The 14981-nt window shown below is 38.8% G+C and overlaps 1 protein-coding gene across 1 annotated transcript in view; it reads right to left on the minus strand.

Annotated features, from left to right (window-relative positions):
• FAM135A (family with sequence similarity 135 member A) overlaps positions 1-14981 on the minus strand; it is an 81153-nt gene that overhangs the window by 48268 nt on the left and 17904 nt on the right. Inside the window, exon 3 of the mRNA XM_082276888.1 lies at positions 13388-13508. Within this exon, the coding sequence (XP_082133014.1) occupies positions 13388-13464 (77 nt within the window). The 5' untranslated portion in view covers positions 13465-13508. The remainder of the gene's footprint in view (positions 1-13387; positions 13509-14981) is intronic.

Consider the following 14981-nt stretch of genomic DNA (forward strand, 5'->3'; position numbering starts at 1 on the left):
CACCACTAAGACCTCTCCTTTTTCCAAGGTGAGCTGCGGCTCAGGCAAGCAAGGTTCATTCTGTGCAGGAGGAAACAGAGCTGGAGATGAAGCACTGCTTTGCAAATAAAGAATGTGGCACTGAAACGAGAAACTGCAAGGAAAACAGACAGAGGAATGAGTGTCCAGAGGAACAGGCAGCTCTGGGGGCAGTGATTCCATGGAGGCAGTGTCAGACTGACCCTGGCAGAGCTATGTCTTCTACAGATCACACCTCTTCCCAAGGAACCAAACGGGCATTAACAGAAACTCCCACTGCAGTGAGAGGTTGAGTCAGCAAAATACTGAAAGGATCCAACGACAAAAAACCTTCCTTTATTTCTGTCCAACACCCCTCTGTTCTACCAGATAAACTCCTTGCTACTGGAGAGACCATACATCCCTAATTCATTAATGGATTACAAAAAACCCCTTAAAAGCGGTAAAGACATTTAGCATTTCACATGGTCACAAGCCAATACTGACAAATGCCAACATACTTTTCTAGGCAATCTGAGTACACCTGTAATGTTTAAAGCATTTCATATGATTGTGGAACACAAATACTCCATTTTAAACATTACCACAAATTTGCCATTTTTTTTTGTAACCTCATAAGCATTCTGTAAAAAGGCAATCCAGGCAAAGAGGAAAATCAGAATGGAAGTAAAATAAGGTGCAATGGAAGCAAAATAAGAGAACATAGAAAGAATAAAGCACAGGCAGTAAAACGTTGATTACTGAAGGGCCAAATTAAAAACAGAATTGGTTAGCCTTGTTCCTCACCAGGAGACATGCACAGTCATCTATAAAAATTTAATCTTACCAAGCCCAGTTGGGGCCCACAGAATACCGAATGGACACCAAACTAGCTACAGGGTTTATCTAGACAGGAAATTATTTAATATAAGTATAGAACGCACAAAAAGATTCTTATCTTGCAATCACTTTGTAATAAGTGCTTCTGATATAGACCAATATGAGATTACACTCTGCTGTAATTGTGGGATTTATCTAAGAAACCCTAATTCAGATACTTGAGCAGCAGGAAAACTATCATGAGCAAAAGACAATGTTTAAAATCTTATATCAATCCCTTCAATGAAAAATCCATGTATTTCCCAGCTGACTTTTATTAAGATGAGCAACACAATGGGCAAACTAACAGGAAATAGATAAGAGGTTCTCATTTATTTGAAAGAAAGTTCCCTTGCAAGTTAATTACTTTTTTGAAGTACCTCACATGTCTAGAGCACACATTATTTCTGAAAATTAGTCTTATATATAAACAAAATAGTAATTAGACCAAAAGTTTGATTAGAGTTATGTGGGAGACTAATTCCTCAACTAAGTCACAGCAGTGTGTTACGAAACAGGATTAAATACGTAAAACAGAAGAGAGGGGAAAGTAAAGGCAGCTGGAGATTTTGCCTTATTATTACAAAAACCTTTTCTTCACATTCTTTCCACGAGACACACTCAGGCAGAATTCCTGCAATGGTTATGAACATCTATTAAAAAACTTGAAAGGGGAACAGTCTCAAATAAGTATTGCTTTTTTAAAGAGACACATAAACATGCAGTACTAGATGAGTTCTTATTTAATCAAATATACCTTAGTCTGTATTTATAATTTTAGTTCCTCTTTTATTTCCTGTTCTTACTTTAGAGAAAAAGAAAGAAATCATACTAAATTTCCTTACATTTTTAAAGTACAGCAGTCCCATAAAGCTTATCTTCAGGAATAATGATTTCCCATTTTCTCTTCTAACAACTATTCAACTCCATTTATTTAGCTTGAAAGTATTTTTCATCTGACTTTTTGATTCAGCATACTAGCCTTGCAAGTGATACATCACAATTGTTTAACCACTTCGTGGCTTGGAACTTTTACGTTTTCTGGGGAGAAAACTAGGGAATGTTATGTTTTCCTGGTATCCAGGGTCACAATCTTACAAGCTTCACTCCTTGCAAACAGGCATCAGTTTTTACTAAGACATATCATAACATATTAATTTTGAAATCAAGGTTTAGCAAACACAACAGATGGGAGACTAGAAGACAATTCATTTTCTGGCATTCACTAGTCCTTCAAATTTGTAAATTTTGCAGCTGTGCAATTCTGTTCCTCTCATCTGTCAGTAAACAAGCATACAAGCCTTACAATTCACTTTGTACCTTATTTTAGTGACAGGCAATCTGTTTTAATAGCAAATAGATCATATATTTAACCAGAGATGGCAAACCAGGTACCACAAAGAAAACTATTGCAAAAAATCATGACAAAAGAGCCCATGTGAACTACCATATCTTATGCAAGATGCATCAAAGAAAGGTAGGTCATCACTTTCATACCTTATCAACAGCTTTTCCCCTGTAGTAAGCTCTGTCATTCATGAAAGTCACATGAGCTCCTATCATTTAATTTTTAGAACTGAAACACTGTAGTTTCAAATATAACATACTGCTCTGAGATGTTATTAAGACACTAAGAAAGAAAATTTCTCAGAATTAGAAGCATCTATCTTTTTTCCTTCAAGCAAGGCACATTTTCATGATTCATTTAAATCAGTTTAAGCCAGTACTGCCACAGGTAGAAACATTTTGCAGGCCAAAACCTCTTTTATCTATTTTTGTCCCTCCTCAAAAAAGTTCTGATGTTCCATCAACTGTATGGTATAACAAACCAACATGCTCATCCACCTGGAAAGGGAAAAAAGAATTCAGTAGGAGCTACTACAGAAGACAGGATTGCACAGCCAGGGGAGAAAGTGTTCCCTTCAGCGACATGACATGGGTTTAGGACAGGCTGAGCTAGTGGTGTGGCTCCATGCTCAGAAATAATATGAAATTGTACTGCCACTTCCAGTAAATATTTTTTTTCAACTTCATGAGTTTCACCTCCAGAAACACTGAGAAGCAGAACTGCTGACTGCACACTGTACTTATGCATTTATTATTAGCATAAATCTTAAGAAATAATCTCAGAGAATATTACTGGAATAATATCACAAGCAAGTAATGAAAAGTTAGCACCTAAGTCAAGACCTGTTTCTCTACATTATGATGATCCTAAAAGCTTATGAACGGCAAAGAGTAAAGTGAGCATTCAAGATTGGAAAGCAAAAACTCCACTTCTTTCCCCTTCATAAAAAAGATGAGTTACTGTTCTTGAACAGACTTTTTGCCATGACAGAGGTACCTCCTACAGCAAATGTATCTTCCATCTCCTACGACCTCCCCCATTCCTGTACACTCACAGGAATTAAACTTCTGATGCCAGTTTAAATAAATGAAACAAATTACACGGGAACAAACAGACTAAGTAGCCAGATCCCTTCTTCTCTTGCCAAGTTCCACAAGCTGGATACCCTGAAGACACACAGTGCCTGCTGAACTTGTTCAACATGTTAAAAAAAAAAATTAAGCAAGCAAAAAAAAATTGTCTACATTTCTCAAAGGCTTTTGTTTTGAGAAAACTGTAACAAGTACTGCAGAAAATCTCAAATGATATCCAAAATATTTTGAAATAGATTTTATGTAGGAATGTATTCAGGAAAGGTAGGAAACAAATTGCTGAAAGGATGGCATGCAAAAGTACGAGATGAAAAGAGAGAAGAATATGATCAGGAAAAGAGAAAAACTCCATAGAAGAAGCACTAACCCTAGTAAAATGACTGAAGTGCAGAGATGATCATCAAGTGACCATATGATTTACCTTCTACATACACTGAGGAGCTTCAAACTTTCCATGCGCCTGGGTATCTAATTCATTTGGTTCCCCTTAGGAGGCTGACCTCCCACCGCTGCTCCCTGTAAGATGGGATCTGCAAAATCCACTGAAGAAGAATCCAAGTTCTCCTTGCAGAGTTGGAAGCTGAGGGATTCTGCCCCTCTGGATGCCTATTATCTCCTCCTTCCCCCTTTCAGAGCTGACCTACAGAAAGGGACTTGGCATTCTGGAGGAGATTAGGGGCCCTTTCTCCAGCACGTACCAGAGCTGGATCCCTCTGTCTCCTGCAATAATCTGATTCCTTCTCTGTGTCCATCAAGCAAGCTGGCATCTGGGAAACACTATCCTTCCTTATAGTAAGGGAATGTCAAGAATAATGTCGTGACATTTAGACAGAACTTTTACAATACAAGGACTTCTGCAAGAAATGAAGTTTAAGGTATTTTGTTTTCCCCTTTTCCTCTCTCCTGTCCTCCCAGGCACTCAACCCTGCAAGACATTTGACACCTTTCTCAATTACACCAAAGCACCACTTGCAGAGCAGTTCTGGACACTGGTTGGATCCAGCAGCTCCCCTTCCAGCACACAGCTGCAGCAGCTCAACCAGCACAACCCCCGGGGCAGGGCACTGCAGCAGCACGAACCTGCCAGCAGCAAAGGAGGTGGAAACGGCAAACTGGCATTGCCAGAAGAGCTCTGTATCTCCACATGAGGGCTTAGGGAAATTAGAAATGACACACCTGACATCTGTCAAAACTGTATCCTACGGGCAGGGATGCCAACTGAGATGAATGAAGAAGTTCAAACAGAGGTTTTGTTTCAAAACATACTAATCTCTGGGCTGCTCTCACTCAGCAGATCACACTGACATAATGGCCTCTCCTGCTCCAGACACGTCTTCCTGACATGGAGGCTGGAACTTTTATGGACATTTCTCTCAGGATGCAGTCCAGGATTACAGTTAAACCAACCCAAAAGCTAGCTGGTGACAGAAGTAGGCATCCCATTCATCCTGTGTACTTTATACTCCTTCTGCACCACCAGTGACAATACCTGATGATGATGTGGACCAGGGAGATTAAAAAAAATATAAGCCAGAATGATTCTGGTTTTACCATTTTTTTTCTGCTGGTTTACCATGCTGAGCTGACCAACCATAAGGTAAAAGAGCCTGACTGCAAGCACACAGGAAGCAGGATCACTCTGCTCAGGCAGCTGCTATCCAAGAGATCTCCCTATGTGGAAAATCTACACCATTAGCCCTGTGTTCCTGCCAGCTTAACCCACTCTCTGACTGCACTGCTGCCAAAAGCAAGCCCATCTTCCTGACCTGACTGCAGAAGCAATCAAAGCACAAGACCATGCATATCACACCTTTTGGCAGATAAATGCTCAGGCCAACTATAAATGCATAGATGAGAATGCTGTTTCACACCAGATTTGGGTTCACAGCATCAACAGTGGGCCATGCTGGGTATATTCTCTCACCCTCTCCCCCAACCAAAAAAAACCCCCAGTGCTCAGGCACAACCATGGATATCAAAGAAACATGCACAAGTGAAAAATACACCATTTTTTTCTCCCCAGTCTGATCACCTCCAATAGCTTGAATGCTACTTCTCGCAGTAAAAACACATGAATATAGAAAATTATTAGCAGCAGAGGTCTTGATCACTTAATCTAAGGTATTCATCATATTTTTGGAGAAAATATGAGACAATTTTTTCAAGCAATTTTAAAACTTTGGAAATCAACAAATGAAGTTATGTATGGGTAAGCATGAACACAATGGTCCAGTCTAGAGGGCCTCTAAGTATTTGGAGGTATTTTAAGTTTCTTCCCCCTTCGCCAGTGGAGTCAGAATCTGGAAAAGGGAGAACAAGTGGAGTGGGATGAAATAAGGTTTAAAAAATATTCAAAAATCTGATGAGTTACTTTATGTGGAGTACAGTAATTGGCAGGAGGTATAAGAAGTAAAAGAGGAAGAGATTTTGAAGCAAGCACCTGACTGGAGGCAGCGAGTCTGAGTTTGCATTTGGTGGTGGGACTGAGACTGGTTCCCTATTCCAACAAAGCCACCTGCTCTCTGCAGGATGTGACAATCCAGTAACATGCTGTTTGTGATTACAGATACAGGTATACATAAAGGTGTTATTAGCTTGTATGTGCAGCAAAAGAGGCACAAAAAGACATGATAGCAGGAACTTCTGCTGTATCGTGAGGCAGTCAAGACTTTGAAACACAGGATGAGCATCTTTCTCTTTCCCTTCCCTCAGATAGCTATGGATGGTAAACTAACTTAAAGAATCATATTTCTGCTGTAACTATTATGTGTATTAACCAAGCACACATAATTAAGGCAAAACACTTATGAATGACAGACTTTTCTGGGTTTTGCTACCATCTCACAGCGTCAGGTGTGAACTGTAAAGACTATGCACAAGTTACAAGCTTCTGCACAAAAGGGTGCTAACACTTGAAAGAATCTCAAAAGCAGCAATTCTAATGACTAAATATGTATTTGATGCAAAGTTAAAACTATTACTGCTGTCACATGCCACTCCAGAATACTGAACTCAATAAAACTGAACTTAGAAAGAGAAGGTGCATACTGAAGAAATCATCGTGATCCCTTCAACTAACACCTATGCCCATTCTACCTTCGTATTATGCACAGCTGATAGCTATATGTTCTACAGAATAAAAGAATGGGTTTTCTCCAGACAAAATCCTTTTATACTCATTTCTGTCTTACACTGTCATATATTCCCTCACTAAACTAAGTTCATTGATCATGTTTCTTCTGACAGACATCATGGCAAGGCATGCCGAGGTACAGTCTTTACTTTGCAGTGTGAAATAGTACCTGGTCTTACATACAAAAGAACCCTATTTCTTCAACTGCATAACAAAAGAAGGAATTACATAGATCCCCCAAAAGCAGTCTCAAAGGATGGCAAATCATGCCATATCACTGTCACACCAAAGAGCTGTGCCTACCACAGCACTGTCAGGTCCAGAAAGGCAGCAAGATAGCATAACTAGGCATCTGAGCTCTTTATCTTTCTGTTCTTAGAAAATGGAATTTTGCCAAACTTAATGCCTGGAGGAGATGGGATGCTATTAGACAACTTTAATTCTGAGTTGAGAAAGTGTTTTCCATTGCAAAATAATAATTTCAATTGCAAAAGTTGTTATTTTTAAAAGGTCCAAAAGTACTACTTAAGTGTAATAGCTAATATTTGAATAAAAATTCAGGTGATTTGAAATTTGTACCCCATATCTGAGAAGTCTAGAAGACACAATGAGTACCCATGAACATTACAAAACACTGAAGTAATATTTTTGGAATATGGGGGGATGCAGGAGAAAAACCACACCCCCAGGACAACTACAACTACCAACTCTCAGCTATACCTCTGTGAACAATGATTGAAGAAATAAGCACCCGGTCAGTCATCTTTATGGGTCAGAATATGTAGCTAAAAAACGCAGTATCAGGATCTCATTTCGTTTCTTAAGTTGGGAGTACAGTCTTCTAGGAATTACCATGGAAAAGAGCGGGGAAGAGGATTCAAAAGCAGAAGTCCAATTTACAGTGGCTCTAGGTGACCCCTAGACAAGCTTTCCTGTGTGGCTGGAAGTCTCCTAATACAGCCATTGCATTTCAGATAACTGAAGAAGACAAGCAGAACAACCTCCCTGTCTTCAATTTCTCTCATTAGTGTGCTTCAAAAAACCTTAATTTCTGAGCTAACTTAAAGGAAACAGTGCTCAGTTTTCCACTTACTTTTATAACCCCTATTTTCCACAAATATAAGACTTTTTATTTTAGAAGACAAGATTATGTCTTTTAAATTGTTACTGCTCTTTGGGACCGGACCATGTCATTGGTGGTGTCTCAGACATCCTGCATCAGATGGGCTAATAGGATAATTGATGATACTAACTTTCAACTTCTGAAGCAATGCCAATTTAAAATAAGACTTCCCCCCGCTCATTCCCAGTCTTACCCTTTTTTGCCTCAGAGCAAGCAGGACCTGTGTGTGTGCATCCACTAATGAATTAGAATCAAACTGATCCACTTAAAAAAAAACCCAACAAAAAACCCCCAAGACCAAAAATATTTGCATTATTTTTCCTAGACAGACTATTCCCTTGAGTTTACAGCCTAGCCCTCCAATCTTAAACCTGTATAATTGCTATCTGTGTCACTGTAAAACCATAAGCTGAAGAATAGAGCTCATCTTACAACTGTTAGACAAATTTACAAAGAGAGAAGAAAGCTGTCAAAGATGCATTACATTAAGTAAAGATCACAGCACAATACTTCAAAAGATAAGCTATCCTGTCAGAAGGCAATTCAAAACATTTATTTCTAGAAAAATATGTCATACAGAAACGTAGTTTGAAAGTGAAAGTATGTCTGAGCTGTATGAATTAAAAAGAAAACCAAACAGGTGAACCTGAATGTTCCTTGTCCACCACAAGTCTGTCACTCGATCATATGCTAGCAACAAAATCATTAGCAAGGGCTACTTCTTCATTTAAGGACAAAACTTTTTCATTTCTGATACATCCAGGAGGAAGAAAAGTGGTCCTATTGGAAGCATATGTTTTGGATTTTAATTTCCTGTTAAAAATTTTAAAATTAATTTAGACATCTCACTGGATCCAGGAGACAATACAACTTTTCATATATTGCATTATTTCTCATGACATTACTGTGTAATCATAACAAGATTCGTTAAATTTCAGAGATTCAGTGTTATTTTCTTTTAAGCTACATTACACAACCACATGCATGGAAGCATAAAATGTCACTGCTGCTCAGACATCGGTAAGTATCTACACATGGAAAAACAAATGTATGGAACAGAAGAATATCATTAGGCTAAATTTTCAGTAGTCTCTGAAGCTTAAATTCCTTTGACTTTTAATAGGATTTAGGTTCACAAGCAACTTATGCTACTACAATCTTACCCATAACCTTTCAGATATGATCCATCTCCAAAAATATGTTTTAGGTTAGAATCTGCCAAAGTCTCTCCTGTGGAAGGTATTTAGTATTATTCTTCCATCTGTTACCCAACAGTTAAAAGCAAAAACACTTGAAAGAAGTGTGGTAGACTTACATTACTAACATAAGCTCTTCATGTGTTTTATAAGAATCTTTTAACCCAAAACAAAGTCAAATAATAGAAAACTAGGACACACAGAGACACAGTAAATCTGCAATAAAGAGCTACTATTAATACTTTATTTTACTTCCTCTCCTCATAGTTTACTTAACAACAAACTTACACTTCACCAAAATAAACATTAGGAAGTTCTTCTTCTGGAACCCACAATGAAACTGCAAGTATTGTACCTTACAAAGAAAAATGCTACCTAAAAAAGAGACAAAACATAAAGATATTACTATTAAAAGTATTCTAAATCCAGCTTTGGCCAGCTGTGTGTGCATGCATACTACTGACAAAGTAACAAAAGATTAGTAACAAAGCAAGAATTTAACACTGGGATTATAAGAATGCACAGAGACGGGGGAAAATGTAGATGAAAGCCGTTTTCAAAGCAGATCTTGCAGCAATATGTGCACTATGCTAAAGTACAAACCACTAGGTGAGTCTCTTTAGCTCATTAGATTTGCCACTTACAGGTGAAAAAGCAATACACAGCTCCAGGGAAATGAAAACCTCATCTTCTTGCAAGTGAGGCTTACTAGGAAACTCTTCTCCCTTCCCACAGAAAATGTGTAACTGTCCTAAGTTAGACATCAGGATCCACCATCCCATGGTGGAACACAGGAACTTCAACCGAGCACTACAAAGTACTGTGGCACTTTCAGTAACCAGTTGTTTGGAATCAGAGAGTCTCAACACATTTATGCCTCAGTTGAGGACACATATGTATGCTGACACATACAAAACATCTATGTAAATGAGAGGGTAAGCACCCACAGTCCACAGCAGAAAATTGAGTGGCAACCTGTTCTTACAGCAAAGTCTTTGAACTTCAACAGCTTTAAGCTGAAGAAGGGTAGGGTTAGATGAGATCTTAGGAAAAAATTATTTTACTCAGAGGGTAGTAAGGTATTGCAACACGCTGCCCAGAGAAGCTGTGAACACCCCATTCCTGGAAGCGTTCCAAGCCAGGCTGAATGAGGCTCTAACCTGGTCTAATGGAAGGTGCCTCCCCCATGGCAGGAGGGCTGGTATTAGATGGTCTTTAATGCCCCTTCCAACCTAAGTTGTTCTATGCTTCTATGCAAAGCTTGCTGAGACTACTGAGCCAGCACCAGTCCAAGAGAGGAGCCACTGGTCACGAACTTTAAGTTGGACTTCGCACCACTGACCACAACTCTTTGACCCCAATCATCCAACCAATTTTCCACTCAACTCATTCTCCACTTCTGCAGTCAAGCTATGTTATGTTTCCTTTGTCTTTACAGAAGGTCAGTACTACAGAGCCCAGACCTTACTGGAACTTTTATGAGCTAAGATGATGAAACAGCCTGAAACCTCACTATCTCAGACTATCATTCTCACAGGTCCCAAACAAATACATTTCTTTAATTCATTTTGTCACACAATAGCTGCATATCAATCACTGTTTGGGCAAAAATTCCTACCATCACATCTCACTAGTTCAAAAGAAAAATTGTGTGAAGTCTTATTTGAATGTAATAACAGACAAAAATAAACCAATGGAGCCATCTGGAACAAGCTGGGTTTAAAGCAAATGGCACAGTTGTAAGAAAACATAGTAAAATAGCTGTAGTAGATACATAAGACAAATACTCTATTACAAAACTAAGTGTCTGCACTGTCTATTACCCCTTCTTGGAGCAACAACAGTTATCTAAAAGCAAAGAAAACAGTCTGCTTTAGAAGGTCGTTTTCTTAGGAGAATAATATGGTTATAACCCTACAGATAAATAGGATCTTAAGTGAAATACTATGAGAAATTCTGGCTCAGTCTGCATTATTTAGATCAGTTTAGATCAGCAGAGTGGTTTTGAGGCTTTCCCCAATGACCCCAGTTTTCTGCATGCTGGTTCAGTCCACTGAGAGCTTACCAGGCATAGAATCTGGATGTCTCCTGAGGAAGCTAAACTATTCTGATCTACCTGTCACAAAATGTACTTCAATCCCTTGGGGCACAAAAAGGTCTGAACCAACTACAGATACGAACAACTTGAAATTACACTCATGATACAAAACATCTGGTCCAGAAGATGACGTTAAAATCTAGTCTGAAGTAACCGTGGAACCACATAGATGTAGGGACATCAACACTGCTTTTAGTAATTCATTCCTGAAATACCAAATTTAATTGTTAGTGTACGCACAGTCGAAAGTGCTTCTGGCAACTGTAGTGCCACTACAGATACAGATTGAAGAAAACAAGATACAGTTAGATGCAACAGTTGGCAGATTTCTTCAAATAGTTATGAAAGCAGGAAGAAAGTAAAATGGGTTTGACTGGATATCTGGGTATGTGGACTCTACGAAAAGTGAAGGGGTGTGGGGGACATGCCACAAATTCCAATGACCAAATTCAACTCAGTTCATATTTGATACAAGGGACAAAAGACTGACATCTAAAATACATAAGGGTGAACTTTCAAACTGATAGAGTGATTCAAAACATAAGACAAAGCTGTAAAGGAAAACAACTAAAACTGATCAGAAGGAAATTTAGGCTGGAAATGATGACACCTCCAGTAAACAAATGAGTGAGAATCTGGACTCATTCTGCAAGCAAATACTTTGAATAAAAATATACTAAGTTTTAAGAAGGAACTTGATGTGACTACTTGCAACAGCCAACATTTTATTCTACAGTTCAGAAGGTCATGATGTTTCTAACACTGTGAGACAAGCATGCTGTGCTGGGTAGGCTTGAATGCACACAATCCAGTTTTGTACTTGATTTTGTTGAGCCAAACCATGCTAAACACAGTGGTAGCTCCAAAATAGGAGGCTAACAACAAAACTAAAGATTTCCTTTTCTGCTCATTCAATCCATTATCCAAGAGCTCCTCTGGCTACAGAAGTATTACCTCCTGTCTCAAATAAATACAAAGACAGACCCCTAGAAAAATACTGGAACCTACCCAAATTGAATTTATCGTAAAAGTCACACTTCTCTGTCTGTCAAATTATTCTGGAAGTTCTCTCTTCTTCCTGACATTAATTTCTAGGGGAATGTGCCCAGAGTTAAAGGTTCAGCTTGAAACCAGAAAGTCTGGTTTCTCCTCATGCCACTTTTCTCATTATGTCAGCATTCCACCTCTCTGAACTTGCCCTGTGAATTTACTACTTTTTAGCTTACCACAAGAGTAAGCCAAAAAGGAACATGCCAAGTAAAGCACTGGTATTTATACTGCTGTGCTTTGCTTCTAAATTACCTTTCTGAAGAACCATTTGAAGTGTAAGGTTAGGACACTGTCTTCTCTTCAGGTTTTCTAATAAAGAGTAAATGTGCTGCCATATTCTACCCTCTCCTTCCCCACTGATTTCAGAGGTTAAAAAAGGCTACAGTTCAAAAGATTGTGCTTTTTTGTTGAAGTAATTAGAATATTCTCAGTGTTTTCCCAGACCTCTTAAGCCTCTCTTAATCCTTCTCTTCCAATGAAGAGTGAAATCACAATTTTCCCTAAAAATGGGACAGTTTGTTGTATATACTTTGACTGCATATAGTAAGCAAACATAATGGGTCATTACTTCTGTGAAAAAAACCCCTAACTGTACTGAAAACAATACTCACCCACACACACCTGACTTTAACTATGACAAGGCTAAAAACAATAGTGTATTTTCTTATCACTAAAATGTTTCTGAGGGAAGTTACTCTACAGTGTTTTGGAAAAAGCAGCTATCATAAATCAACCCTGATACATCTTGTTCCGTCTCTGCAAACACTGACACAGCCTAAACCCTAACATTTTTACTGCAGTCTACTTGAACACTGAATGTACCACAACACTAAAGGACCAATAATCTTTAGTAACTCCAAAATAAACTACAAAGGATTATTTCCTGCATAGCCATGGGAAACAAGGACCTTAGAAAGTAATCTAGGATGATCATGTAGTATCAAATGAAAGGAATTCTACGGAGATAAGGTGGAGTAAGAGGAGGTCAGGAGAGTCTAAAGAGGCAGTATGGAATCCTGTGCAACTGGAGGCACAGCACAGTGAGAGAGACATTGGTGAAATTCTCCACTGCCAAACTGATAAACGAGTAGGTTAATTGGGGCAAGACCATTTTTAAAATATTGAAGAGAAACACCTACCATATTTCAAACAAAAGGGATTACAGAAATTAAGACATGCAAGGGTAAAGACCTGGATAAGAATATAATGTACTCTCCATATCTATATGTTTTCCATCATCTCCAATTAGACAAAAATATTGTATTACAACTTAGGTTTTAAGAAAAAATATTTGAATATTTAATTTTAAATCCTGGAAAGAATATGACTTTCCAATACAGAATAAAAAAAATTCAAATCGCTATAAAAATAGTCAGTAACACACGAAGCAACACTACATGATAGCTACCCATTAAGGTCTTTCCAACATTAGCCATCCAATGAAGTAAAGTCTGAAAGAACATGCTACCTACCCTCTTTGAAACAAATCGACATTGAAGAATTTGTGGAGCTCCACGGAGAATTCTACCATAGCTTGAACTTCACTCATGTTTATGAGGATGAAGAAGTCAAAACTTGTCAGCACCTTAGTTACTGAAAACAAAGAGAAAAACTATTTAGAACACAAGCTGGGGATAATGCCCATCTGGCCCTAAAAAGAACAATGCTTATACACAGTTTTGCACAGCTTCCTTAAATACGCAGGCCCTGAGGTAAACAAGAATATAGGATGTACCAAGTCCAGCTCAGAGTAACTTCTACCTTTCTTGTGAAGGAATCAAATGTTATCAGAGAAGCATCACAACACATCGTCAGCATAATACAACCCTGGCACTTACTGATACCTACACACTGCAGCTCTGCGTTGGTTCTTGGCTGGAGAGGGAAAAATACTCTCTGACAAGGAGAAAAAGAGCATGGGCTGCTTCCAGCCCTTGTTGGTGCAGAATGACCATGCAGGCAGCAGCGCCTCAACTCTGGCACGAGGACAGGAACAGCTGAATTACAGTGTAGCCAAACAGTAAAGAGAAAGTGTCTGACCAAGTCATGTAAGGCTTTAGATGGAGAGATTCCAAGGGAAGGCAGGAGTTAAGGAAGGCAACGTGCCTATTTTTAGTCAATTTTTTTTGTAGTAAAGTGTTAATTCTTATTGTCATCTTCACAGCCACAGACTAGCAAGTTCCTGCTAATTTGCAACTGCCTGCTGATACCTGAATTAAAACCTTACAGATTTTACTAAGTTCTGCTGGTTTTCCTTCAACACTATCAGCTAGATTAATAAAACAAACTACACTTCCTGCAAACACTTGTCTTTAAACTTCCCAGTGTCTGCAAGCACTGCCTGGTTTGAGGGCTAAGCAAATCAAAAAAACTTGAGCAAGCTGTACTTCATGCACATTAGTCAGTTTTTCTGGCTCTGATGTATAAGCAGGAGACATTGTCTGGAGCTTGATTGGATTATGGGGTATTTTGTTTCTAAAATTTTGACCATGGATTTGGAGGTTTGTGAAGTAGCAGGAAGTACTGAGACTGAAACAGAGTAGCTGGCAAAAAAAGTCATCACTGCAGCAGGTATTAGTCAGCTGAAAGTCACCTTTAGGGGCACAACCTCTAGCCTACCAACTAAATTGTCTCAGAATATGACTCAAGACTTCCCTTTCTGTACTCACTCTGGAGGAGCTGAAAGGCTTCAAGCACTGTAACACAGGTGTAGATTTTAAACTATAAGCAAGACATTAATTCTGACCTTGGTTTAACAGCCAATACAGGGACTCTGAATGCACTCGACAAAAACACGGGAACAGTGCATTACTGACGTAACAGGGGACAGGGGAAGAGGAATTTTGCTGCCTTATGAAGAACTTGGGTCAAGGGCCCTCAGTGCAAGATCAAAACTACAGCATCTAGAAGATGCTATTAACCCAGCTTGTCTAAAAGATCTTATCATCATTCGAATTTCAATCAAAGGACTTCAACAGATTAATTGAATGATGCCACAAGTATTGCTACAGTTGGTAGTGTTATGACTGGAACTGACGACCTACAGGGCTTTGCAGCAATTCCCTC

This window comes from Coloeus monedula (assembly GCF_965178545.1).
Source record: "Coloeus monedula genome assembly, chromosome: 2".
NCBI classification, from domain to species: domain Eukaryota; kingdom Metazoa; phylum Chordata; class Aves; order Passeriformes; family Corvidae; genus Coloeus; species Coloeus monedula.